This window comes from Equus asinus, chromosome 17, assembly GCF_041296235.1.
Source record: "Equus asinus isolate D_3611 breed Donkey chromosome 17, EquAss-T2T_v2, whole genome shotgun sequence".
In the NCBI taxonomy this organism is placed as follows: Eukaryota; Metazoa; Chordata; class Mammalia; order Perissodactyla; family Equidae; genus Equus; species Equus asinus.
In genome coordinates this window covers 130,314-155,561 of record NC_091806.1, presented here as the reverse complement: position 1 = coordinate 155,561, position 25,248 = coordinate 130,314, and the positions used below count along the sequence as shown (strand labels likewise).

The following is a 25,248-nucleotide window of genomic DNA, read 5'->3' as shown; positions in this document are numbered from 1 at the left end:
CACCATAAATGACACAATAGACATAACCTCAAGAGCACAGGCAATCGTAAAATGTACCAAAATAATTAGGAATGGTGGAGTTTGAGTACTGATTACCTTAGTTTTAAATATAATTTAACTGTAAGTTGACATAGTTTAATTTTTAGTAATGGCTGTATTTAACAACCAGTTTACAAAATTCCTGAGAATCTAACAATTGGCTCACGAGCGACTCCAACCAGCCCCAGTATGCCCTATGTTTATCCATTATTCCTTGCATATGGTGTTCTCTCCATCAGGACCCCTCTTGTTTTCATCTGCCAAGCATCCTTTTCTTTGGGGAACAGCCTCTTCCACTCCATTTTGTTCTAGAGGGGCTGACAATCACATGACCCACCTCCCCCACTCTCCTGATACTAGGACATGTGACCAAAGCCATGGACGATGGGACAGGTGACAGGGCTGGGCGTGGGCACGCCTGGGACCTTGGCTGTAGTACCATAATACTGTCAATCTCACTCTCACTTGAGAGGTTGTGGAAAATGACCCAGTCAACTCCCAAATTGTGCCAGACCAGTGTTGAGCCAGATGTTGCTTTTGACGGCTCTCCTAGGGCTTCCCCCATATCTGTGCCTCACCAGCAGAAGAGTGCAGGAGCACCATGAGAGGTGCCAGTTCCAGCTCTGGCTCTGCTGTTCCCTAGCCCTGTGACTGTGGGTAAGTCACTTCACCTCTTGGAGCTTCTGTTCCCTCGTTTGTAAACCATGCTAAGGGTAGTATCTGTTTCAGAAGGTGGTATGAGAATTAAAGGAGATTGTTCATGTCCACTGCCTCCCTCTGTGCCCAGCACACCATGTGCACTTCACAGGTGTCCAATTTTATGAGCATGGACTGGTGGGGGGAGTGCAGGCTCTGGGGAGGACTCTGGGGAGGGAATAAGAAACAGGCCCCCACTGATATCTCCGTCTCCATCTGGACTCTGTGCCAGGAGATGCCTGGCTTATTCTCAGTTATTCTTATTAAAATTCTCCAGCCCCCTTGCTGGCCTTGCTAGCCTGAAGCTTTCTGGGAGAACAAGGGAACTTCTTTAGTAACAACCAACCTAGGACAACAGGAATCTGGCTTCTTCCTGGGAAGAGGAGACGGGCCTGGAGTCCCTGCCCAGGGTGGGAGGACGCCTATGGGAAGAGCAGAGACTGCAAACTCTACAGGACTGTTCAGCCATTATTTTATTGGGCAAGCATATAGGAGCTCTCACATGACACTGTGGTCATACTCCCGCGTGGGCAACAAGCAACTGGAACTGGGTATCAGCTGCCCTTGTGGTCAGGCATGAGCTGTGCAGCTTGCCATTCTCCACCTGGTTCCTGCACTCACCTCCTCCCTGCTCTCACTTCCAGGGTCTCCAGTGGGCCTTGCAAGCATGTGCATTTGTGTCCTCAAGCTGGAGGTGGCAGCACAAACTTCAGGGCATGTGTATGCAACTTCCAGGGCGCCCACCACGCCATTTACCCAAGTAGCAGCACCTGCACCCTCACAACACAGATGTTACCTTCTGTTATTACGGATGAACCATCTCTGCTCCCATCTAAAGCCAATCCCTCTACTGTAAACTAGATCTCACCCCTCTCAGCCACTGAAGGACACCATTCCAGCAATTGCTTGTTTCTCTTCTACATCATCACTTTTTCTCCCTCTACTGGGTCATTCCCCATCAGACGACAAACATGCCATCGTTTCTCCCATCTTAATAAACTCTTCTCTCAAGTCTGCTGCTCTAGTTCTCTGCTCTCCCTGATAGCTAAACTCCTCTGAAGAGTCATCTGCACCCACTTTCTCCAGTTCATCTCCTCTCATTCTCTTAAAGCTACTCCATCAGGCATTAACTCCATCACTGAATCCAAAGTGCTTCTGACAAGATCACCACCACTAAACCCATGGCACTGAGCCCAAGAGTGAATTCTCAGGCTCATCTTCCTTGGCCCATCAGCACAACTTGTCAGAGCTGAGCACCTTCTTCACTTGGCTTCTAAGACACCTGATCGCTGGTCACTCCTTTTCATTCTGCTTTGCAAGAAGCCCAAACTTCACAAATTCTTTGGCTATGCTCTACACTTGCTGCTGGCAGAGTGAGGGCACGAGGAAGTTTAGACGCCAAGCATCAGAATGTCATACTTGATTGAAGATTTGTTTCCTGAGATCCTTTGAGTGCTTGTGTCACTGTGCTCTGGCTCCTCCTCCTTGCCACAGAGCCAGCACCGGGCAGCGGGGTTGTGATCATAGGGGCGGGTGCCCCATAGTTGCCTCTCACCTGGCAAGGAGCGGCAGCTGTGCTGTGGCTTCTTGTTCAGCTGGATTATTAATTATGACAGCCTCCCAACTGCTTTCCCTGCTTCCTTCCTTAGTCTATTCTCAACCCAGCAGCACAAGCAGATTCTGAAGGCCCTCTAACCAACTGCTCCCCACCCTCTCAGAGTACAGCCCGGAGCCCTTCCTGTGGCTTCAAGGCCCCACTGGATGGCCCTCTCTGTACTCATCCCTACCCCTCTCCCCCCACTCCTCCTGCTCCAGCCAGCTGGGCTCTTTGCTGACCCTCAAACACCCTAACATGCTCCCACCTTCAGCCTGTGCACTGGCCCTTCTGCCTGGAACATTCCCCCAGGGTGCCACGTAGCTAACATAGTCAACCTCCTTCAAACCTTGGTTAAATGTTACCTCTTCAAGAAACCCTATTTGAAATGCCACTCTGCTTTCCTCCGAGCCTCCTGACCAGCCTCACCATCCGCTTTTTATTTTCCCCTTAGCATTTCAGCTTCTAGGATATCATATTATGATTTACTTATTTATACTATTTATTTTCTGTGTCTCCTCCATTCCCAATCCCAAGAGCCTAGGAAAGTGTCAATAAAAATTTCCTGAATATATAAATTTCCAGGAAGGACCATGGCTTTGATCAGATTATCAAAAGAGTTTTGTAGTCCAAAACCATTAAAAAAATAAAACACTTTCAGGGACTAAAGGTGTTTGAAAACAAACCAACCCATTGTTCCAGGCCTCAAAGTGCCTCTCTGAGCAGGAAACAGAACCAAATATATATTGCCCTTGGTTATTCCCAATTCTCTCCTGACTTGGCAGTGTTCGGGTCCCCTTCCCTCGTCTTTGGAGCCCCTGAATGCCAGCTGGGCAGCAGCTTCCAGATCCCAGAAGAGAGCCCCCCAGCAGCGGCACACAGAGGACAGGTTCCAGGAGCCTCCCACTCAAGTGGGCATTGTATGTGGAGTCCATGCTGGGAGCAAGGAGAACAGCAGTAAATTCAGAACAGAAAATAACCATCTTTGAAATGACAACAACCGGGACACATTGTCTAAGCACTAACACTGAAGGAGGTGGCTGCCCAGGCTCTGGGGGGCAGCTCCTCAGGAGAGAGAGGCCGGCTTCTTTGCAGGCTGCCTGGTCTTCAGTCCTTGTAACTTCTCATCTTTCAGCGCCTTCAAGAATTTATCTGCAGGAGAGCAAAACAAACTTAGCTGTGGTAGAGATAAGGGCCTTTTCTAACACTTCCAAAGCAAGCTTTGGGAAGCGATTGTGTGCTCCCTGCATGAGCCCCAGACCCATGATGATCCAAGATGGGCAAAAAACCCTAACAGCCAAAACACATTTAAGTGGAGAATAGAAATCCAGGACTTAGAAAAGTCTGCGTTTTCTAGGGTTTGTTTTCTTCCCATGGCTGTGAGGAAGGGGACATTACTGGGTACCGGGACTGGGGACCATTCCTATGGACCATGGACCTAAGCATTTAGGTCGCTCTCCTTCCCTGTGTGGCAGGGGGTCAATTTAACCTGTTTTATACACTAGCAGGGATGGTCTTTCCAGAACCATCTGCCTCCTCCAGTGGTCAATTGCTGACCTTAGCCAGAACAAAGACAAAGTCTGCGGAACAGCTTATGGCTACTGAACATTCTCCAGTTCAATAGGTCCTTCTGCGAGCAGAATCAGATCTAACAATTTCACTCTCCAACAGGGAGGAGTCAGTCGGCTTGCATCCCAGAAGAATCCTGCCTACATCAGCACACTTGATCTGCCCTGGTCCAGGTTCCAAGACTGCAGAGGCCAGGACCCTGGTGAGAGGGCTCTCAGGGCAGAGCCAGGGTCACCGGGAGGCTACCTTCCAGCGCTGAGGAGTGGAGGCACCCAAGCCCCTCACCGAGCATCCTGGGGCCTCCTGGGTCTTGCACAAGTCCCACCTCCTCCTAGACACTCCGGTTGATCCTGACTGACCTACTTCCACCTCCTTTCGTGGAGGACCCAGTTTAAGGTAAGCACTAAGCCTCGGGCCTTCAGTGATAGGGGCTGTCTGGTGGGAGGCCCCACGGTTGGGAGCAGTGCTGTGCAGGAAGGGGGCATGTTCAGGATGGGGTTGTGGTGGATGGAGTTCCAGGTTTGGAGGCTGAGTCCAGATTACCCAAAGGGCTGAGGACGGAGGGAGCATGGATGGTGGGACCAAACAGTCCGTGATTCGGATTTATTGTGCAGGAAGGAGTTGCTGAGATCCAGGATGGGGAAGTCTGAGTTCTGGGGGAATCCACTTGGGATCTGGGACTTCCAGGGGCTAGACTCTGAGCCCGAGGCCACACTGTGGGGAGGGGATAAGAGGGGCATGGGGCCAAGGAGGGAGCCAAGGCAGGCTGAGGGTGGGCTGCGGAGGGCAGGGGGGGCTCAGCAAGGTCACGCACAGCGCTGGGAGTCGAAACCGTCCCCAGTGATGGTGAGCAGCTCCAGCTCCTTAATCCGGATCTCCAGCTCACACAGCTCCTCGGGGTGGGAGGCAGAAGCCAGCCCAGGGGTCGTGGGGCCTGGGGCCAGAGCAGAGGCAGCCACCTCGGGCCCCGGCGGCGGCGAGTAGAAGAAGCGCAGAGGCTCGTAGGGGATGGAGGCCAGGCCGGAGGGCCAGGGCGGGGGGCAGGGGCGCTCCCTGCGGGGGCCCAGGCCGGGCGGCGGCGGGGGCACTGGGGCCGGGGCCGCCTGGGGCAGGGCCCGACCCCCCGCCGCCCCGCCCGCTGGTGCCCCGCCCGCCTTCAGCGGCACGAAGAGCTTCTTCCAGATGTTGAAGTCGCTGAGCGGGGACGAAGAGACGCCGCGGTCGTAGAGGGACGGGAAGTAGAGGGGCGGGGCCGGCCGCTGGCTCATCGTGGGGCTCTGGCTGCCGCGCCGCCCCTTCGGCATCTTTTGAATGGGAGGCTGCGTGGGAGGAACCCCGCGCCGGGAGCCCGCGCCCACCGCGCAGTCGCCGGGGTTCCGAGGTTCCACCCGCCCCGCCCCGAGGGAGCGCGCCCCACCCTTCGGCCGGCCCCGCCCAAGCGCGCGGGTTCTAAAGGCCGGCGGGCCCCGCCCCTGGAGTGAAAGGCCCGCGGCGGGGGTGGGGGCACGAGCCCGGGGTTTCTGCTACGCCAGGCGATCGCCCCGCCCCTTCGACGGCAGCATCCTCACCTCACCCTGGTCCTCTAGCCTCCGAGCTGGTCCCGCCCTTGACTCCTCCCACTGCCCCTGGGTTCCACCAGCCTGGCTCCAGCTCTTAGATCTCATCATAACCTCATCCAAAAGCAGGAAGCAGGGACCTGGCCAGAACCGCAGGAGAAAACTTCCTTCAGTCTGCCTCTCTTTTTATGGAGAGAAAAAAAGTAATTCCTACAAACCTGTCCCCTGCCCCAGCAGACTTCCCTTGTCACCCCTCGCTGCAAAGAAGTCTAGAGAAATGAGTGTCTGACTTTTCATCCTCTACAATGGGAGGCAGGCAAAAGAGAAGAGGGTTGATTGGGAACGGAAGTTAGAGCCAACCCATGCTTCTGCCAAATTTCCCAGTGATGTGGAAGATTCTGGAAAAAAGGACGCTGGCATTGGTTTGTAATAGATCTGAAGCAGACTATCTTCCGTGAAATGCAGTTTGGTTCTCTTACAAACACATTCATTAGCAGGAGCTAATAGGCAAGAAAACTAACCATCAAAAGGAAATCCTGCTGAACCCACTTTAAGTAGCTCACCTGTTCTCTGAGTGAGGACGTACTGTCCCAGGGACATGCCCAGCAAGTTTACATGAGTAGTCTGTGTTAGTCCTAGAGTGAGGGGAGGTAAATTTCCGTGGAAAGACCTCACCTAATGATCATTGGTGTAATCGTGAAAATTAGTAAAGGAAACCTCATTTCAGGGGGAGCTCCCACACAGTACCACTCAAGGTCAATTATAGGAAAGACAGTCAATTACAGACCCCAACAGAAAGAAGTCGGCAGGGAAGGATCCTTGATTACAGGAAGAAATGTATGTTGCATCTCAGATAGAAATTGACTACCCCAGCAACTCAGCCAATGGGAAACCATCACCACTGTGAACCTTGCTTTTCTCCAATGGACTTTCCTTCGAAACAACCCTTCTGAATTTCCTCCTTTTCCCCATAAAATAACCTTCTTCTTTGATTATTGGATTTGCCTATGGTCTGCCAAAGCATGCAAAGCTTGCATATCCCAAATTGTAATCCTTTGGCTACCCATTTCACTGGTAAAATACCTGGCTGTTTATTTTTGAGGTTGACGGAATGAACAAAGATAGGTGGGGGCCAGTTTACGTTATTGGCCAGTCAAGATCTGAGTCAGGACCAGCTTTGCTAGCAAATGCTATCTATATATGGCTATCTACCTGTCCTATACAGTAGCCCCCTGTTATGTTAGGGGGATAAGTTCCAAGACCCCCAGTGGATGCCTGAAACCACAGACAGTACCAAACCATACACTATGCTTTTTCTTTTATATGCATACCTATGATAAAGTTCAATTTATAAATTAGGCACAGTAAGAGATAACAATATACTGTAATAAAGGTTACTGTAGATCTTAGCAACCTCAGTGTGTGACTATTTTCTTTTATTATTCACTCAAGGACTTTCACCTTTTCACTTAAAGGAAGTGCTTTACGGCTTCTCTTTGGCATATCTGAATTGTCAGCATCACTACTCTTCTGCTTGGGGCCATTATTAAGTAAAATAAGGGTTGCTTGAACATGATCACTGTGAAAGTGTGACAGTTCATCTGGTAATCAAGAGGGCTACTAAGTGACTAATGGATGGGTATCGTGTACATCACGGATACACTGGACAAAGGAATGACTCACGTCCTGGGCAGGACCGAGCAAGACAGCTAGAGATTTCATCATACTACTCAGAATGGGGTGTAATTTAAAACTGATGAATTATTTCTGGAATTTTCCATTTAATATTTTTGGTCTGTGGTTGACTGTGGGTAACTGAAACTGCTGAAAGTGAAACCATGGATAAGGGGAGACTACTGCGTATAGGGGTGTGTGTGCGCACATGCGTATGTGTGTGTGTGTAGCAGCAAAGCGGAGTCAGATGTCCAAGCTTTGGGCAAGTTGCTTGACCTGTAAGATGGTTTTTTGTAAAATAGAGATAAGAGAACCAGGCTACCTCATATGGTTGTGATGATCAGACAGAAGACAGAACGGTGTGTGTGAAGCACTTGTGGACTTAGAAACTCTTTCCAAGTGTAGGGGCAGCTATCCCCACTAAGGGGCTTGTCTGAAGCTGAGAAGATTTTTCTTCTCACACTTAGCTGTGCGTTCCTGGAGGGCAAGGATCCAGCCCGAGGGTCCTGTAATGCTGGGCATGTAATACGATTCAACAAATGTCTTGGAACTTTAAAAATATTGTTATGTTTTAAAACATACTAAAGCAGGTGTTATGTGTTGTGGGAACTGAAGGGGATCAGAATATACCACTGAAAATATGCCATTTTGGCATAAGGATTGTTTTAAGTTGAAGGCAACTGGAGAAACAGCAGACACAGAAGGAACTCTGTCCTTCCCCTTTCTGCCCAAAAGCAGGGCGTGCGTTTCCCCTTGTCACGGTAACATAAATTTCTCTTTGTGACGGTGTCCCACCTCCCCTCCCCTATACCAGGAAAAGGAGATGACTCATCTGGAGATGGCACTGCTTGAGTCTGCATAACAAACCTTACTAAACAACCCTTATCTTCTGTCAGTTTCCCCCATATACTTACCTTCCCACAATTTACAACCCATAGAAGCTCAAAGCCTTTTTCCTTCGTCTTGTCACTTGTCCACAATTTATCACCCTTTGTTAAAATGGTTCATAAGCTCTCAAGCCTAACCACTTCTTTGGGTTTTCACTTCTTTTCTGGGGGCCCCAGGTGTGTGCATAATACATCTTGTCTCCTGTGAATCTGTCTTTTGTCAGTTTAATTGGCATGGCCCGGCCCCTAAACCTAAGATAGTAAAGGAAAATTGTTTCCACCATTAGAGAACTATAGCAGTAGTAAGAGCCAGGATTTGGAACTCAGACCTGGGACCAAGGCCTGGATCCACTGTGTACTTGGCTGTGTGAGTGAACCTTTCTGAATCTCAGTTTTTCATCTGTATACTGGGGATAGTAATGGTACGTACTTGCTTGGATTGGCAAGATTAAATGAGACAGTTTGGGTACCTGGCCATAGTAGATGCTCAGCAAATGTTAGTTTTTGTTATTACATGTTGAAGATCCTTAGAAGGGAAAGAGATTTTGCGTTATGTTTTTCAAACGGTGCAGTATAATCACAAGTTTTTACTTGTATATATCCATTCAAGGAGAAAAGGCTTACAGATTTTCTTCCTTAACACCAAGATAATCTGAACAGATTTTATACTCAATGGCTTAATTATAACACAATTTTGAAGTTATAGGTGGGTTAGAAAAGAGGTCGTTTCCTTTAACAACCACAGGAAAACTCAGGTGCCACAGTGAACAAACACTGAGATAAACCCCAGCCTAGAGATGAAGTCCATACAGGGTAATAACAAACCATGGTGGTTAAGGCAAAACCCTACAGTTAATTTCTGCAAACAAATGTCAGGGAAATTCAAGTTGGTGATGAAAAGACAGAGCAGGCTTGCATCCATTTTAAATGGAACATTTCCTACATGGGCTCTAAAGCTCTTGTATGACCTGCCTCTCCAATCAGATTCCCCATTAAGTGGCATACTTTTGGGGCTTGAATGATTCAATTCTCAGCACCCCTGCTCCCTGCCTGCATTTGGAAGCAACTGAGAGAGACACACACACGAGTCCTTCTTTGCTGATAAAGGTCATGTGAAGGATGACACGACTGGAGCCTTGTTAAAATAGAGCCAGAGCAGCCATTTCAGAGGAATTGCCTTGAATGTCTTGTTTTTTTTATCTTCCAAACTGGACCAAACCGCCAACATTCTAAGAAGTCAGTAAGGACAAGACTATCCTGTCTGTAAGAACTGTTGGAACTGGACTTTGCTGATGACTGAATTGCTAACCAATCAATGAAGTACAAGTCTAGCCGTTTGCCTCATGACCAAACCTCAGGCCAACCTGTGAGGCACAAACCCAGCCTCCCCTCATCCAGCACCTATGAACTCTTCTTTAATACAGCTCATCTCATCCACCTTTTTTCCCATAAAAACCCTAAGCCCTTCTCTTGTAATTGGGACACTATTTGGGTTTCTACCCGAATCTGTGCTCCCTGAATTGCAATCCTTTGACCCCAAATAAATGCTTTGCCTCTTAAACTGGTTTCTGTTTTTGTAGATTGATGGGGGACCTAAAGTGATCTCAACTTCGAAGACCGGTGTCCCCTGGAAACCAGTTCGGTACCAACACAAGCCCCATTGTGTGCTCAGCTGCTTCCATGGACAACTCCTCCAAGTGTGGGACCTCTCAGGTTCGGACCTCCTTCCCTTTGGTTGAGGTCAGTGTCTTTCTTTGGGATTGGTGCAGTGGCTTTCATCTTTGCAGTAGAGGTTTCTCTCAAGCAAGCAGTGGTTCCAGTGCTGATGTGATTTTGCTGCAGGAGAGGATTCCCTCGGTTGATATGTGAGTACTTTGAATTTTGGAAGGGATTCTCTTGGTAAAAATTTCTGCTTAGACAAACTTTGCTGTGGGTTGATATGCACATGAGGCTAAAGCTATTGCTAAGGGACAGCTTGGAAGTGAAAGTCACAAAATTGGTGGACACGAGTTGAGCATTGAAGAGCCATTAGAGTGCTCACTGCCGCAAGAAGCCTCCCATGATAGGATAAGTTGGTCACCGAATGGGGTAGATGGACACCTAGGTCACCTGCCAACCTTAAGGAAACTTCTGTGCAAGGAGTTACACTGTAAAAACATCACACAATCCCCAACTCCACTGCACACTCCTCTACATATTAGTTTGGCTCCAAGAGACCCAAGGCTTAGCTAACTCTGTTAATGTGCATATAAAAAACCCTATTGTCATTCTAAGTTGCGTACTTTTCTTTACCATGGGACTTCATTCTTAAAGTTTCCCTGAGAAGTTCCTCCCTCAGGAACCCCAGCTGGTTTTAGGTTTAAGAACCATGGTCCTTCCTCTTGTAAATTTTTGTTCCAGTGGACCAATAATACTAAAGATGATTTAAAATTACAGTGGCCACTTTGGGGCTCCATTGAGCTTCCAAACTTGTCTTTTTGCACACTAGATTTGAGAACCACGCACCAGACAAATTAAATGCAATCTTTAATTTCAAAGGAGTCAAGTGTGCCATCTTCCAACACACCTGCTTAAAGCTATGGTCTCGGAAGCTGTAAATATTTACAAAGAACATCAAACTCTTACTAAGTTTGTTTCATGTTCTGAGAGCTTGGCTTGGTAACCATCAGGTGGGGGGCCCCAAAATATGGTTGAACAGAAATGCAGGTTGCACTCCATTTGTAGTCAGATATGGCTGGACAGGAATGTGGATTGAACTCCATTTGCGACTAGGGTTCTACCAAACTGCCTCCAGCCTCAGGAGAATTACATTGTGCATTAGAAGGAACGTTACAATTATATAAGGTCATTTAAGAAGTGCACTTAAAGGCAAAGGCTTCAAAATCCCCAAACAGCCTTATTGAAAGTTTCATTGCAAAAAGCTAATGAAAAGTCAAGATGTAAAATTTACCCAAAAGAAAGACTGCACACTAGTCTGTTAAGTTGATGGCTTTGCAGACACCCTCATATCTACCTGTGAAAGAGGGCCCGTAGGAAGGCCTCCCAGAGGTAATGGGACTCTGAGAGATTTTCTGGTAACTTCTACATAATCCCTTAAATAGTCAAGGGGAAACTAAAATTAAAAAAATAATGGGTTAATACTGTCAGACATATTTACTGTTTGTCCAGGCTGAAACCTGACAAGATATTTGAAAGGATTTAGTAATTTATGATCAGGAACTTTGCCAGCTTGGAAGCTGATATTCAGAGCCTGATAGGACTTTTTTCATCGGCCTTCTTCCCTAAGTTAAAATAAACCTGTGTACCCATAAGGAAAGAAGTAAATAAGAGATGATTTAGTCGGATGGGTAGATCAACCTATGATATCACTTAAGTTACAACCCAGTTTCTGAGGAATTGAGAGCAACTGTCCTTATCTTACAGATCTTTGCAAAACTGGAAATGAGTCTCTAGAGGCAGTTCAGATTCCACCCATCCCTTTCACCAATCCCCAAAGCCTCCCTTATTTGTCTCAAAAAGCTTGTAACCTCCCTGGGAACTGTTAACTAGACCATCACCATCTGAGACTAAAGATAACAAAAACAAAAAGAGTCAATCTGTATAGAAGCCCTCTTTTCCAAAATCTACCCTCTTAAGCGTCTTCTCTACTAATGTAGAAAAAAGTTTTAGCCATCTAAGCAGATAACCTTAATTTATTCCATCTGCAGAAACAAAATTTGGATTCACTTATTCTTTCATAACTGGTGAGCTTTGTATTACTGTACTTGATTCATGGTAGCTATGGGGTATCTATGAACGTTTGTCTATATATGTGTGTGCTATATATATATATATATGATATTTCTCTACCTCTAGATGGTATAATTTCTAAAAGAGCTCTGTTTAGTTGGCTTAAAATAAGCACTTATATAAATTATTTCTAAATATTATAGAAGTTAACCCAAATGAATTTCAGGATCACATGATCTAGGAAAATATTCAGTATTAAAGCTAATTTAAGTTTGTTATCTTTAGAATTGTAAGCACTAAATGTAAAACTTTTGTTCTATCTACTTTTATCAGAACCAAACAAATTTATGTTATCTCTGTTACAAAATTTGGCAGCAAAAAATTGATGCCTGACTTTGTCTAATGACCCACGAAGTTTTAGTAAACTTCATAATATAATATTTAACATAATTATTGGGAACAAGTAAACTAAAGAGATGTAAGTAAGATTAAAGAGTTTTTAGGTGAACTTTTTAACATCTGGTATATGTACTTAAAAATATCTTCGAAATGTTTTGGTAACTTGAAACCTTAGAGTTTTGCTAAATTAAGTGGTTGAAATTTATTGAGTATCTAGATTATTTCCAAATAAGATAAAATATTATACATTAATTACTAAACATAGGTTCATCTATTTTTGACTTCTTATTACAGAGAAAGTTAAAATATTTGGGGTTATTATTAAATGTGTTTTGTGTCATGCTGAGAAATTTTCTATGAGAAAGGCCGTATTTCTAGAAAGTATTTATAAGTCTGCCAATCCATAGAATGCTAATGTTAAAGACAGCTCATAATTGCTTACTTCTTAGTTTTTGCTAAAATTTAAGCCTTCTAAGGGATAAGAATTCTAAATTAATATATGTGATTAAAGCTACTAAAAATTAATAGGGGAAACATCTCTGTATACAAGGAAAGTAAGATGTATGTTTTCAGCAAAGAAAGTATAAGGAATGGAGATATTTTTGTTTGTTTTGTTAAGAGAGTAAATTTGTCCTAAAGTAAAACTGGTTATGGGGAAGAGGAAAGAACAAATTCTGGATGTAAAAAAGAAAGTTATAGAAGGTTTGTGGAAGAGGAACCCTGAGAAAAGAGTTTTGTGCACAGAAAAGTTGGCTAAGATTGAAATGAAGTTAATTAAGTAAGTTTTAATATCAAAAGTAAGCTGGTGCAAAATTAGAATTTGTTTTTCTCTCTCTTGAAAGGATAATTTCCTTGGACTTTTAGTCTGCTCTTGATAAAGAGATTATGAAAGGTTTTGCTTTCTTTCTTTCTTTCTTTTTTTAAAGATTGGTACCTGTGCTAACAACTATTGCCAATCTTCTTCTTTCTTTTTTTTCTGCTTTATCTTCCCAAACCCCCTATACATAGTTTTATATCTTAGTTGCAGGTCCCTCTAGTTGTGGGATGTGGGACGCCATCTCAACATGGCCTGACGAGTGGTGCCATGTCCGCGCCCAGGATCTGAACCCTGGGCCACTGCAGCAGAGCGCGCAAACTTAACCACTTGGCCACAAAGCCAGCCCCATCTTTATTTTTGAGTAAGTCTACCTAAAAGGAAGAAATTTTGTTTAGGCAAAATAATTTCCTATGTTCAAAATGCTGAGGTCTCTCTAATGAGAGGTAAGGTGATTTTTTCTTTTTAACTATTTAACTCTCTATGTTTGCCTTTAACATCTTCTGTTGTCACTGTGGCTAAATGAATAACTAAGCATTGTTTCACAGTGACCTATGATTCTATTTGACCAAATGTTTTAAAATTTTTTGATATTTTTTACAAAGTTCCCCAAAATTCAAATTCTAAATGAAATCTTTCTTTTTATTTTTTGGATGTACATCATAAGATATTTTGAATTCAGTGTAGGTTACATCATGTTCACCACCCAAAAACTAATTATAGTCCATCCCCTCACATGTGAACCTAATTGCCCCTTTTGCCCTCCCCCCATCCCCTATGGTAACCGCCAATCCAATCTCTGTTGCTATGTGTTTGTTTGTTGTTGTTTTTGTCTTCTACTTATGAGTGAGATCATACAGTATTTGACTTTCTCCCTCTGACTTATTTCACTCAGCATAATACCCTCAAAGCCCATCCATGTTGCCACAAATGGCCAGAGTTCATCATTTCTTATAGCTGAGTAGTAATCCATCATGTATAAATACCACATCTTCTTTATCCATTTGTCCCTTGATGGGCACCTAGCTGGCTGCCAAGTCTTGGCTATTGAGAATAATGCTGCAATGAACATAGGGGTGAAAGTATCTTTATGCCTTTGTGTTTTCAAGTTCTTTGGATAAATACCCAGCAGTGGGATAGCTGGATCATACGGGAGATCTATTCTTAATTTTCTGAGGATACTCCATACTGCTTTCCATAGTGGCTGCCCCAGTTTGCACTCCCACCAGCAGTATGCAAGGGTTCCCTTCTCTCCACATCCTCTCCAACATTTGGAGTTTCCTGTCTTGTTAATTATAGCCATTCTGACCAGAGTGAGGTGATACCTCATTGTAGTTTTGACTTACATTTCCCTGATAGCTAAAGATGTTGAGCATCTTTTCATATGCCTTTTGGCCATGCGTATATCTTTTTTGGAGAAATCTCTGTTCAGGTCCTTTGCCCATTTTTTAATTGGATTGTTGGTTTTCTTGTTGTTCAGCTGTATGAGTTCTTTGTATATTTTGGATATTAACCCCTTATCTGATATATGGTTTGCAAATATCTTCTCCTAATTGTTAGGTTATCTTTCATTTTGTTGATGGTTTCCTTTGCTGTGCAGAAGCTTTTTAGTTTGATGTAGTCCCATTTGTTCATTTTTTCTTTTCTTTCCCTTGCCTGGTCAGACATGGTACTTGAAAATATGCTGCTAAGGCCAATGTCAAAGAGGGCACTGCCTATGTTTTCTTCTAGAAGTTTCATGGTTTTGGGTCTTACATTCAAGTCTTTAATCCATTTTGAGTTGATTTTTGTCCATGGTGTAAGGTAATGGTCTGCCTTCATTCTTTTGCATGTGGCTGTCCAGTTTTCCCAACACCATTTATTGAAGAGAATTTCCTTTCTCCATCGTACTCTTGGCTCCCTTGTCAAATATTAGCTGTCCATAAGTGTGTGGGTTTATTTCTGGGCTCTTGATTCTGTTCCATTGATCTGTGTGTCTGTTTTTGTGCCACTACTATGCTGTTTTGATTACTATGGTTTGTAGTATATTTTGAAATCAGGGAGTGTGATACCTCCAGCTTTGTTCTTTTTTCTCAGGAATCCTTTGTCTATTCGGGGTCTTTTCTTGTTCCATATAAATTTTAGGATTCTTTGTTCTATTTTTGAGAAAAATGTTGTTGGAATTTTGATAGGGATTGCATTGAATCTATAGATTGCTTTAGGAGGTATGGACATTTTAACGATGTTAATTCTTCCATTCCAAGAGCATGAAATATCTTTCCATTTCTTTGTGTCTTCTTTTATTTCTTTCAACAATGTTTTATAGTTTTAAGTGTACAGATCTTTCACCTCTTTGGTTAAGTTTATTCCTAGGCATTTTATTATTTTTGTTGCAATTGTAAATTGGATTGTATTCTTAATTTCTCTTTCTGCAACTTTGTTGTTAGTGTATAGAAATGCAACCAATTTTTGTACATTGATTTTGTGTCCTGCATGAAGTCTTTCTTTTGACCTGAAAGTAACTGAGAATTTCCAGCGGATCCCTGGAACTTCTCAAAGAGTTTGTTCTCTCTTCTTATAAAAGGGGAAATATTAAATTAATTAGGCTTCTTTGGTATGTTAAATTGCATGAGAAGAGTTGCCAAATAAATGATGATAAATCTTTCTAGGTTATGTTGTATAGGTGAATATTATTAATATAAATGCTTTATAAATTACTGGAAATTTAAAAAATTCTAACATGTCCTGGTATAATATTATCATTTATAATTCTAGTTATTATCTTAAAATGTTATATGTCACAGAAATAACCAAATTTCCTTGTCAATTGCATTGTAACCAGATCTATAACCATGCCACTTAAGTGTTTTGATGCTTTTGTGAAAATGTTTCATCCTCAGAGACATTTATGGAAAGGACTCTGACACTTACTCTAGAATACAGGTTTCCAGTAAACTTTCAGATCATAAATCTGAACTGGGTAAGAAATTACAGCATTCTAATGGAGAGACTGATGGCTTCATAAAACTGCTAACAAAAGGTCAAGAACCAGCATTAATTACACAGAACTACACGAACTGAGAAGGATGCTCTAGTGTTTTGTTTTCCAGATTTAAAACATGTTGTCTTAAACTATCTACAATTTAGTAAGATATACCTCTGTGAACAAAGATGAAACATTTACTTTTTCTCCCTGCCTGATCCCTCCAGAATTCAGAAACTCTCAGTGAGTATTCTTATTTTCATTTATAGAAGTAAACAGGCCAAGTTTTAAATATAAACAAATTAGTTTTACTGTGATTATCTTTGGTTAAAAAAATGAGAGTAATTGTGAAGAGAAAAATTATGTTGCATCTTTATAGATTTTGGATTCTAGTCCTGTTAATTGTCTTTGAGGTTTTGTTAAATACCTATATACTGGACTCCCTGGCCTAAGGTATTGCTTTTGGTCTTGCCAACCATTCACAGTAACCTCTCTGGAAAACGTGGACTCCACATGGGATGGTCACTGGCAGGTCAGTGTCTGCTGGTACACAACTTTCTGGTGACCCCCTGTTGTCTTATGCTAGTATGACCAGCTACTGTAAGTCTCTAACGTCTTATACTCAAGCCTATCATCTATAGGTTAAAGCAGCTTTCCCAGATTCCAATTTAAAGGATCTTGTTGGTCACAGTCTAGAGTCTGTTGACTGGATAGTCTGGAAGCATCATCAGAGAAGGACAGCCCTTGAGCCCCATTGGAAAGGGCATTACCAAGTGCTCCTGACCGCTGACACTGCTGCAGAACTAGAAGGCATTGAACCTTGGTGGTACATTTCACATCTAAAGAAGGCTCCACCTGACATCTGGTCCTCTACAAATGCCGGAGTCCTCCAAATCAAATTGACTAGGAAGAGAAGCAGGCACATCTGAGGCAGAGAGCTTTCCCCAGATGACTGAACCAGGCCTGTACACCTTTTACTCACTGTTGCTTCTGACCTTATTTTCTCTCTCTCTTTCTTGGAAAGACAATACTCTTCTTCTGCATCTCCCAATCTATTACAAAAGGGGGAAATCTTTCTAACTTTTGGGTTTGTCATGAAGCCTCATTCTGTGCATGAATCTAGAGAATCCTTTAGTACATTTAATTACCAATCTGTCCACTGTTTGTCCCCTAATTCATTGTGCTAAGTGTCTAGAACTTTCCCCCTAACCCATCAAATCTCCAGAGACTTAAGAGGTAACACTTGTAATTGTTGTAACTACCTCGTTTCACTTTGGTGAACACCTCTGGCATGGTAGGGACAGAACCGGACTGAATTTGTGCACAAGCCAAATGTTTAAATGCAGTGCCCACTGACATCTTGTGCTTCTTCCATCTCTTTAGCTTGCAGCCCTCAGGAATTTCCTCCTGGTTCAGTTCTATTCCCCAATTTGTACGTAGCATCTTGTTTGTTATTATAGGAATTCTCATTGTTGTAAAATTTTGTGTCCTCTGCACAGCTCAATGTTATAAAAACACCTCTCGGATAGTGGTCACTCAGCACTCTGAAATGATTGCTAGGGCTTGTGAGACTTCACATGAGAAACTTCAAGGAACCGCAGGAGATGTTTACCTCTCAAAGAACCTGATGGCAGAGATTTCCTCTGCTCTGGAGCTCTTGTTGCTCAAATGTGGCCTAAGGCTCCTAAGAAAACCACTTGCCCTCCTATGTGGGACGTGACAAATGAGGAATGAGCCTTTCTGGTGATGAGGGACCAATGATGCTTTGATGACTGATCAGCAATGCTTTCTGATAGTCGATCAGCAATGCCTTTCAGGGTTCAATCAGTGATGTTTCGGAGAAAGATCTTGATCAAAAGGGTAACATGTGAAAGATGAGATGACTGGAGCCGTATTAAAATAGAGCCAGAGCAGCCATTTCAGGGGAATTGCTTTGAACGTCTTATTTTCTTTATCTTCCAAACTGGACCAAACCGCCAACATTCCAAGAAGTCAGTAAGGACAAGACTATCCTGTCTGTAAGAACTGTTGGAACTGGACTTTGTTGATGACTGGATTGCTAACCAATCAATGAAGTACAAGTCTAGCTTTTTGCCTGATGACTGAATCTCAAGCCAGTCTATGAAGTACAAACCTAGCCTTACCTCAAGCATTACCAATGAACTCTTCCTTAATACAACTCATATCATCCTCCCTTCTTCCCATAAAAACCCTAAGCCCCTCGCTTGTAATCGGGACACTGTTTGGATTTCTACCTGAATCTGTGCTCCTTGAATTGCAATTCTTTGATCCCAAATAAATGCTTTGCCTCTTAAACTGGTTTCTGTTTCTGTAGGTTGAAAGTCAGTTGGAGGATGTTGCTTTAGGTCTGGTAGCCAGCTGGGCTTGCTAATATCACACTTCTGAACTGAGCTTACCCACTCAGCACAAGGCCCAGTGGGAAGACCACAGCCCTTGTCCACAGGGAAAGGGCTTGACTGGCACTGTGAAGAGCAGGTCAAGGACCTTCTTCTTTCTGGTCCTTTCTTCGAACTCGCCAATCAGGGCAGTCCTCCACTTTCAGGAACAGAGGGGCCAGGAGTGTCATCTTAAGCAATATGACACAGTGGGGTGGAAGTTCCTCCCGATGCTCCGACTTAAACTCTCTATTTAACCTAGGCTGCCTCCCACCAGTTGGGTTTATAATTTCCATTGCCACAGCCCTCTGTAGCCAGAAAGTCCTGGGAGAACCTGGGGTGTTGTTTGCCTGGTTCCCTCAGGCGTCGGGCTGCTGGAGATGGTACAGAGAGCCTCTTCTGGAGGGGCTCCCCAGGAGCCCCATGTCCCCTCCATCCCTTTAGCTCTGTGTCTAGACACACTGCCGCCGACCACATCTTAGCCAGGTTCTCAGCCTCCTTAGGGGTGTGTCATGATTTGCCTGCCTGACTGCCTTGACTCCAGATGGCATTTAGGGACTTGTAGTGCTTGTGGCTTGGAACACAACAGAATTGTTATGGAGTGTATATGGAGTTTGTGTATCCACCAGTTCATATGTTGAAATCCTAACCTGCAACGTGAGGGTATTAGGAAGTGGGGGCCTTTGGGAGGTGATTACGGCATGAGGACAGAGCCCCTGTGAATAGGATTAGTGCCCTTAGGAAAGAGGCCCCAGAGAGCTCCCTCGCCCCTTCTGCCACGTGAGGACACAGCAAGAAGGTGGCTATCAGCCAGAAAGCAGGTTCTCACCAGACACCAAACGTACTGGAGCCTTCATCTTGGACCTCCCAGTCTTCACAACTGGGAGAAATAAATGTTGTTTAATAACAATCTATGGTATTTTTGTTATAGCAGCCTGAACAGATTAATACAAGTGTCGAGTTTGAATCCAGGACTCTTTGTGACTCTGGGAAACTCATGTCAGCTCTCTGAACCTCAGTTTTCTGATCAATAAAATGAAGACAATATCTACTTCACAGGGTTGATGTATTTGATAAAACATGGATAAGCAGTACTTGGGGCACATGGTGGGTGCTCAGTGAAGCTTGGCTATGATTATTCTACACTGATACATGGATTCCTTAAATGCACCATTAAGCCCTGGTGAATTTATGAGGAAAACGGAGCAAGGGTCCCTCCCAGAAAACCAAACCCACTCCAGACCATTTGGCAAGCTCTTCTACCCTAGAAGCTGATTACCTGTCGTCCTGCTGAGGACAGTGATGGTAAACACATAAGTAGATGCTACTGTGGGCCAGGCACTCGTCTTAATTCATTCCATTTTTCTAACAACCCTAAGCAGTGGGTGCTATTATCCCCATTTTCCAGATGAGGGCACTGAGACATACGAGGTTCAGAAACTCGCCTGAGGTCCTGGGCTCTTAGCACTAAGCTGGCGTTGCAGGCAGGCAGGCCGTCTCCACTGCTCCCCTCATCACCCCTCCCTCCCTCGGCCTCTCAGGGCAAGGCCACCTTTGTGGCTTCCGGTCTCCCATCCTCCTCATGGCAGGGGGCCAGCCCTAACTGGATGTTGTTTGTGCCACAATTCAAGGGTCTGGCTACTTTGGGGAAGCACGGAACAGTCTTTTCTTTGTTACTCCTCTGAATTAACTATTGTGTTAGTCTGCCCTGGGGGCCCAGGCGTTCCCACATCCCTTCACAACACCCACTGTTTCAGAGTTTCTGAGCCACCGCAGGCCTGCCCTGACTTCTGTTTCCCGTGGTGGATGTGCTCCTGTGCACCTGCAGAGTGGGTCCATTTTTAATAAACTGCAGCCGGAGAGGCGGCTTAGTGGAATGGAGAGTGCAGGGCCTCGGAGGATGAGAGAGCCGAGTCCAGTCCCATCAGCCAGCACCAGCTAGCAGTGCCGCCTTGGGCGAAATAAGGGTGGCTGCCAATGAGTGCCCCCTTACTATAGTGTGTTCTCATATTGTCCTGACAGTCACACTTAGGATCGGTCTGTCAGAATTTTCTGTTCACAAGCAACAGAGGCTGATACTGAGCATTTATACAGAGGGCTATGCAATAGCTTCTGGATTGAAAGCTTAAGAATTAGGGTTAGAAGGTGCAGAGACCAGGACAACTTTCGGGATCCAGGTAATGGAAAGGAATCAATAGCCTCTTCAGTGTGGCCACTGGGGTGGCAGATGCCTTCGGCTTGCTATTCTCAATTACTATTTTTAACTTTTTTCCCTTGCTGCGGTCCCCTATAGGCCAGAAAAACTAAATCCGAGCTTTGCCAGTCTCCCTTTCAGCTGGGGAGGCCATGAGACACAGTTCCAGCTGGAAGATATGACCAGAAGATCAAAGGGAGCTTTCTGGGAAAGATTTTACTTTCCTTATAAGAAGGACAGAAACAACTGAAGCTTTCCCTTCATCTCCTCTTCCCGCCTTGAACCTGGATGCAACACTGGAACTTCTGCAGTCATTTTGTGATCATGAGGGAAAGACCATGAATATCATGAATAAACCAGCCCAGACATTGTTGAACAGCTGAACCAATGCCAGCAGCTGCTGACTTCCAGACTGTTTATGTGAGAAGACCGAACTCTGTCTGATTTAGCTACTCAAAGATGAGTTGTTTGTTACTTGTAGCCTTCCTGAGACACTCACAGCTTCAACCAAAAAATTTTTTTCAGTCCTTGCCTAACTCCGTTCAAGACTTAAATTCCAGGAGAAAACATGCTCACTTTTTGGCTAGAGGAGGGCAGGTCGCCTTTATTAACAGGCACACCAAGACTGTACTTAAAGGGCAGAAGTAGTTCCCCAAAAGGAAATTATGGTTCTGTTACCAGAAGGGAGGGGGAACAGATGCCGACTGGCTACAAGTCAAATGTCCCTTCCGGTAGGTACCCTCGTTACAACTGATGATGACGTTGAGGCCCAGAGTGATGAGGTCGTATGCTCGAGGCCTCAGAGCCAGTCAGTGACAGAAGCATGAAAAAGGACCTTTACAACTATGCTGCAAATGTATGCATTTAAAGTAAAGGTCTGATGTGGTTAGATTTTATTGTAAACCTAAATAAAAAAAAAATCTCAAAGCTACTGTATTCACATCATGTATTCATTATTTCCATTCCAGTCCTCAGTGTTTTTTAACTGCTGCTTATAGCTCCTAAGAAGGGTGGTTTAGTTAGCAATTGTCAGTTAGTCCTTTACACTAGTAGTTACCTTGGTCAGGGACGTTTGGTTGCAAAGAATGGAAATTTTCTCAAACTAGTTCAAGAAATGGGAAGGGGCAGAGGCATCTGTGGCATGGACAGACCTTATCGGATCCCAGGGCAGAGCTGCCTGGGCTGCCTGTCCTGGTCGGTGAATGGGCCTGGACTGGAATTTGAAGACACTCTGATGGGTTTGGGTATAGACAATACCCATTCACTGTTACTGGCAAAGGTGAAGTGAGCTTGTACATAGATAGTACTTACGATAGTGCAGGCACACAGTGAGCCCTCAAGTTGTGACCACTAAACTCTCTGTGGAAGAATCTAGTGCCAGGTTCTATTTTTTCTACACTAACAGAGTTTATGAATTATAATGCTAAGTTCTAGCTCTGGTCACAGCACTGTATCACACCAACACATGACAGCTGCTTACGTTCCAGTAAAGACCCCACATCTTATCAGTATCGACACTCTAGGCTGCCTGATGTACAATCTGCAAACACCACAGCCAGATTGAGTGGGGTTAGATGAGCCACCATGAGCATTGATTGCACATGGGATCGACATACTGGGGTTTGTTGACTTGCATATAGCCAATAACAGCCAGGATGGGAAGCACAGCAACCCAAGGGAAACTGATCACAGAAAAGCAGCTTTCCACTGCACAGTATTGGAACCTTGAGTTTCCAGTTCAAGGCACTTGCCCTCTGCAGGGTGTATACTGTCACTCTCCCCTCCCAGAGGCTCTAGGCCTCCATAGCCGCCGGGAAAAGGAGAACATCCTCACCCACCAGAAGTTAAGTCTTGTGATCATTTATCTTACTCCTAAATAATATAAGTGGGTATAAAGAGGAAGCTTTAGTTTAGATAAATAAAAATTTTATGGTGAATAATCCTATAAGTAATTTAGAAAGATCTCTGGTCAGTTTCTACTTATGTTGAAGCCATTGGGTTTCACCCAAAGCTATGTGGGTCACTGTAGAGTCTTAGACCCCTGTAGCTGTAACCACCCTGGACTTGTGCCCACGTCCTACCTGCCAAACTTCACAAATGCGTGACCTCGAGCCTCACAGTTCTTTGAGGTAGATGCAGAAGCCAGAGCTCAAAGAGGTTCAAAAAACTTGTCCAGAGACCTAGTCAGTTAGTGGGGGAGACAGGATCTGAACCCAGGTTCCCAACTACAAAATCCACGCACTTAACTGCTACTCTTCTGAAATAAAGTATTTACGGGAAGCAGTGGGCTTTTGGAAACAGACTGTGGCAAACGCAGTGTTCTGAAATTATTTCCTGTTTCCAGAAAGGCTAGGTTCTGTGAAGCTCACACTGTTGGGTAACCTAACTGTCCAGTAAAAAACTACTGTCCTTCTTGTGTTCTAAGAAAAGGTAGGAATCACTATCTTCAAACAAAAAATCACCTGAGTCTCGTTCCGGGCTTCCTTCCAAAGTCAGATGGAAGTACATCAAAGGAGTGTGCAAAGGAGTGTGCAAAATGGGCAGTGGCCGAGGGGCCCACTTGGGGAGTTGAGTGTGAATCCTGGACTTGCCAATATATTTCCTTGGTGACCGTGGGCAGTTAAGCTAACTTCTCCAAATGTAGTTTCCTCTTAAGCAAAGTGAGATGATGATACTACTGATGAAAATACATGTAAAATCAGAGCCTGGAATCTCTTACCAGAAGGAACCCCTCAATCCAGTGAATGTCAGGTCTGTACTGCCTCTGTGCCTTCTTAGCATATCAAGAATCCTTAGAGAGAACTGCTAACACCGGTTCAGGTCTGTTTGCCAGCAACAAAATCAATGTGAGCTAGTAGTCTTTGAACACTGACAAGGGACTTATGATGTGCAGGATAACTCACGCCACCTCTGAAGATCCAGACATATAAAGCATGGCGCACACTCTTAGGAGGCTCAGAGTCCAAAACATGTGTGCTGGCCAGGCTTGTATTTTATCAGGATACACACTGCCTGATGTTGAGTCACAGAGCTGACTGCAAGGACACAGGGGAATATACTCATAGCTGGAAGCTCAGTACTTCCAAGACTAAGTTGGACAATCAAATTATGAGTTCCACTGACCCACCCACTGGGGGTACCTTGCATCCATAGCTCATCCCCGAAAAGAGAAGATCCAATGGGGTTACCACCTCCCAATACTGAACCCAATATGAAATTTCCTGTAAAGTCACATGAAGGCTGCTGACTCTCCACTCATCTGGCCTTTGCAGTATCACCTTTGGGTCCAGAAACCCAACCCACAGTCTACAGCATGAGTCATAGCAACTTTGTGCAGAAAGAAACCTTGAAGCTTAAGGTCATTTATATGACTCTTGCTGATTTCAACTCCTAGCAGCCCTCTCCCCATCTCCCCATTTAGCAGCACCCAGATTCTGCTTTAGAGAATGACCCCTTTCTCAATGTACTCTGGCCCAAAAGTGGCACAGGACCCAAGATGGCAGTCAGACAGTCTCACCTTGGAATCTGAATCTTGACAGAGACTTCTGGAACTGCCTAAGACCTGGCATTTTGTAGTCTGGTTGAATTCCCCTATCAAAGTTCCTCAAAATTTATTTTCTGTTTAAGTGAGTCAAAATTGGCTCTTGTTCCTTCGAACTAAAAAGCCCAATATGAAATGCACTGCTTTGCTCTGCCAGCGACTGTGGACATTGTCAATACTTCCTTGGGCAGAGAAAGTCCTATTGAGGACAGGGTCACACCTAGGATTTTGTCTTGGAACTTAAAGATGATGTAAGGAAAAACATTGAACCAACAGGGAACACAGAGCACCAGGTAATGCTAGGTTTGATGAGGAAGCCTCTATTTGTCTATGTTCAAGTAATAGCATCCACAGAGGAAACTGGTCTGGACCAAGACATCTTCCTTCGTTGCTACCATTGGCATGCTGCATATGCTGTTATCCTTGTGGTCAATAACCACACACATTCATTTGATGAGATTTTATTTTCAAAAAGGCATCATTCATCCCAGTTTGTCTAAGAGATTGCATGAGCAAGGGGTTTTAAAGTAATGTTAATCAAGAAATTCCACTTTCATCTGCAAAAGTCAGGCTATGCCATTAAATACAGCTGACATTATAAGAATACAAATGTCATTAAGTCAACCAGATCTTGAGGATTATTTACCAACACCCACAATAAAAAGGCAAAATTCTACTCTCCTGAAAAGGTGAGTCACTTTTTAGGAAACTGGTAGAGCTTCTGAAAGCCTCAACACTTGTGATCATGCTAATAGCCCTTGCAAATGTGTTTTACACAGTCTGTGCCCAGTTAGCTGGGAGGCAGCAAGCTGGATGTCAGCAGGTCAAACATCCCTGCAGACCAGCTGCTGTTCATGTGGGCATTTGGAGGTCTCAGACTGCAACCCCAAAGGCTCTTCCCATGGCATTCGTACATCACACATGCACACAGGCAGAGTCTCCCCACCGGTAACATTTAAATTAAGTACACTTAATACTGCCAGTTACACGTAACATATAAGAGCTCAGTCTTTAACTGTTTGTTACAAAGCTGAGCTATCCTACCATTCCACTAAAAAAGGGGAGGGACTGTTTAATGTATCATTAATTTATGCTGTTAAGTTTTTCTAGTGAAAGATAGCAAAGCCAGTATAAAATTTAGGGACAGAGGGAAACTCAGATTTCAGCCCCTGGTACTTCTCTACAGACAGCCCTGTGT

The 25,248-nt window shown here is 44.4% G+C and overlaps 1 protein-coding gene across 1 annotated transcript; it reads right to left on the bottom strand.

Moving 5' to 3' along the window:
- Window positions 1–1,203: 1,203 nt before the first annotated feature.
- C17H11orf91 (chromosome 17 C11orf91 homolog) lies at window positions 1,204–5,273 on the bottom strand. The gene is made up of 2 exons (XM_014839460.3): window positions 4,713–5,273; window positions 1,204–3,481 (listed from the first exon to the last, which is right to left on the bottom strand). The coding sequence occupies exons 1-2, from the start codon at window positions 5,200–5,202 to the stop codon at window positions 3,396–3,398; spliced, it is 576 nt and encodes a 191-aa protein (XP_014694946.3). The 5' UTR covers window positions 5,203–5,273; the 3' UTR covers window positions 1,204–3,395.
- Between the last annotated feature and the right edge of the window lie 19,975 nt (window positions 5,274–25,248).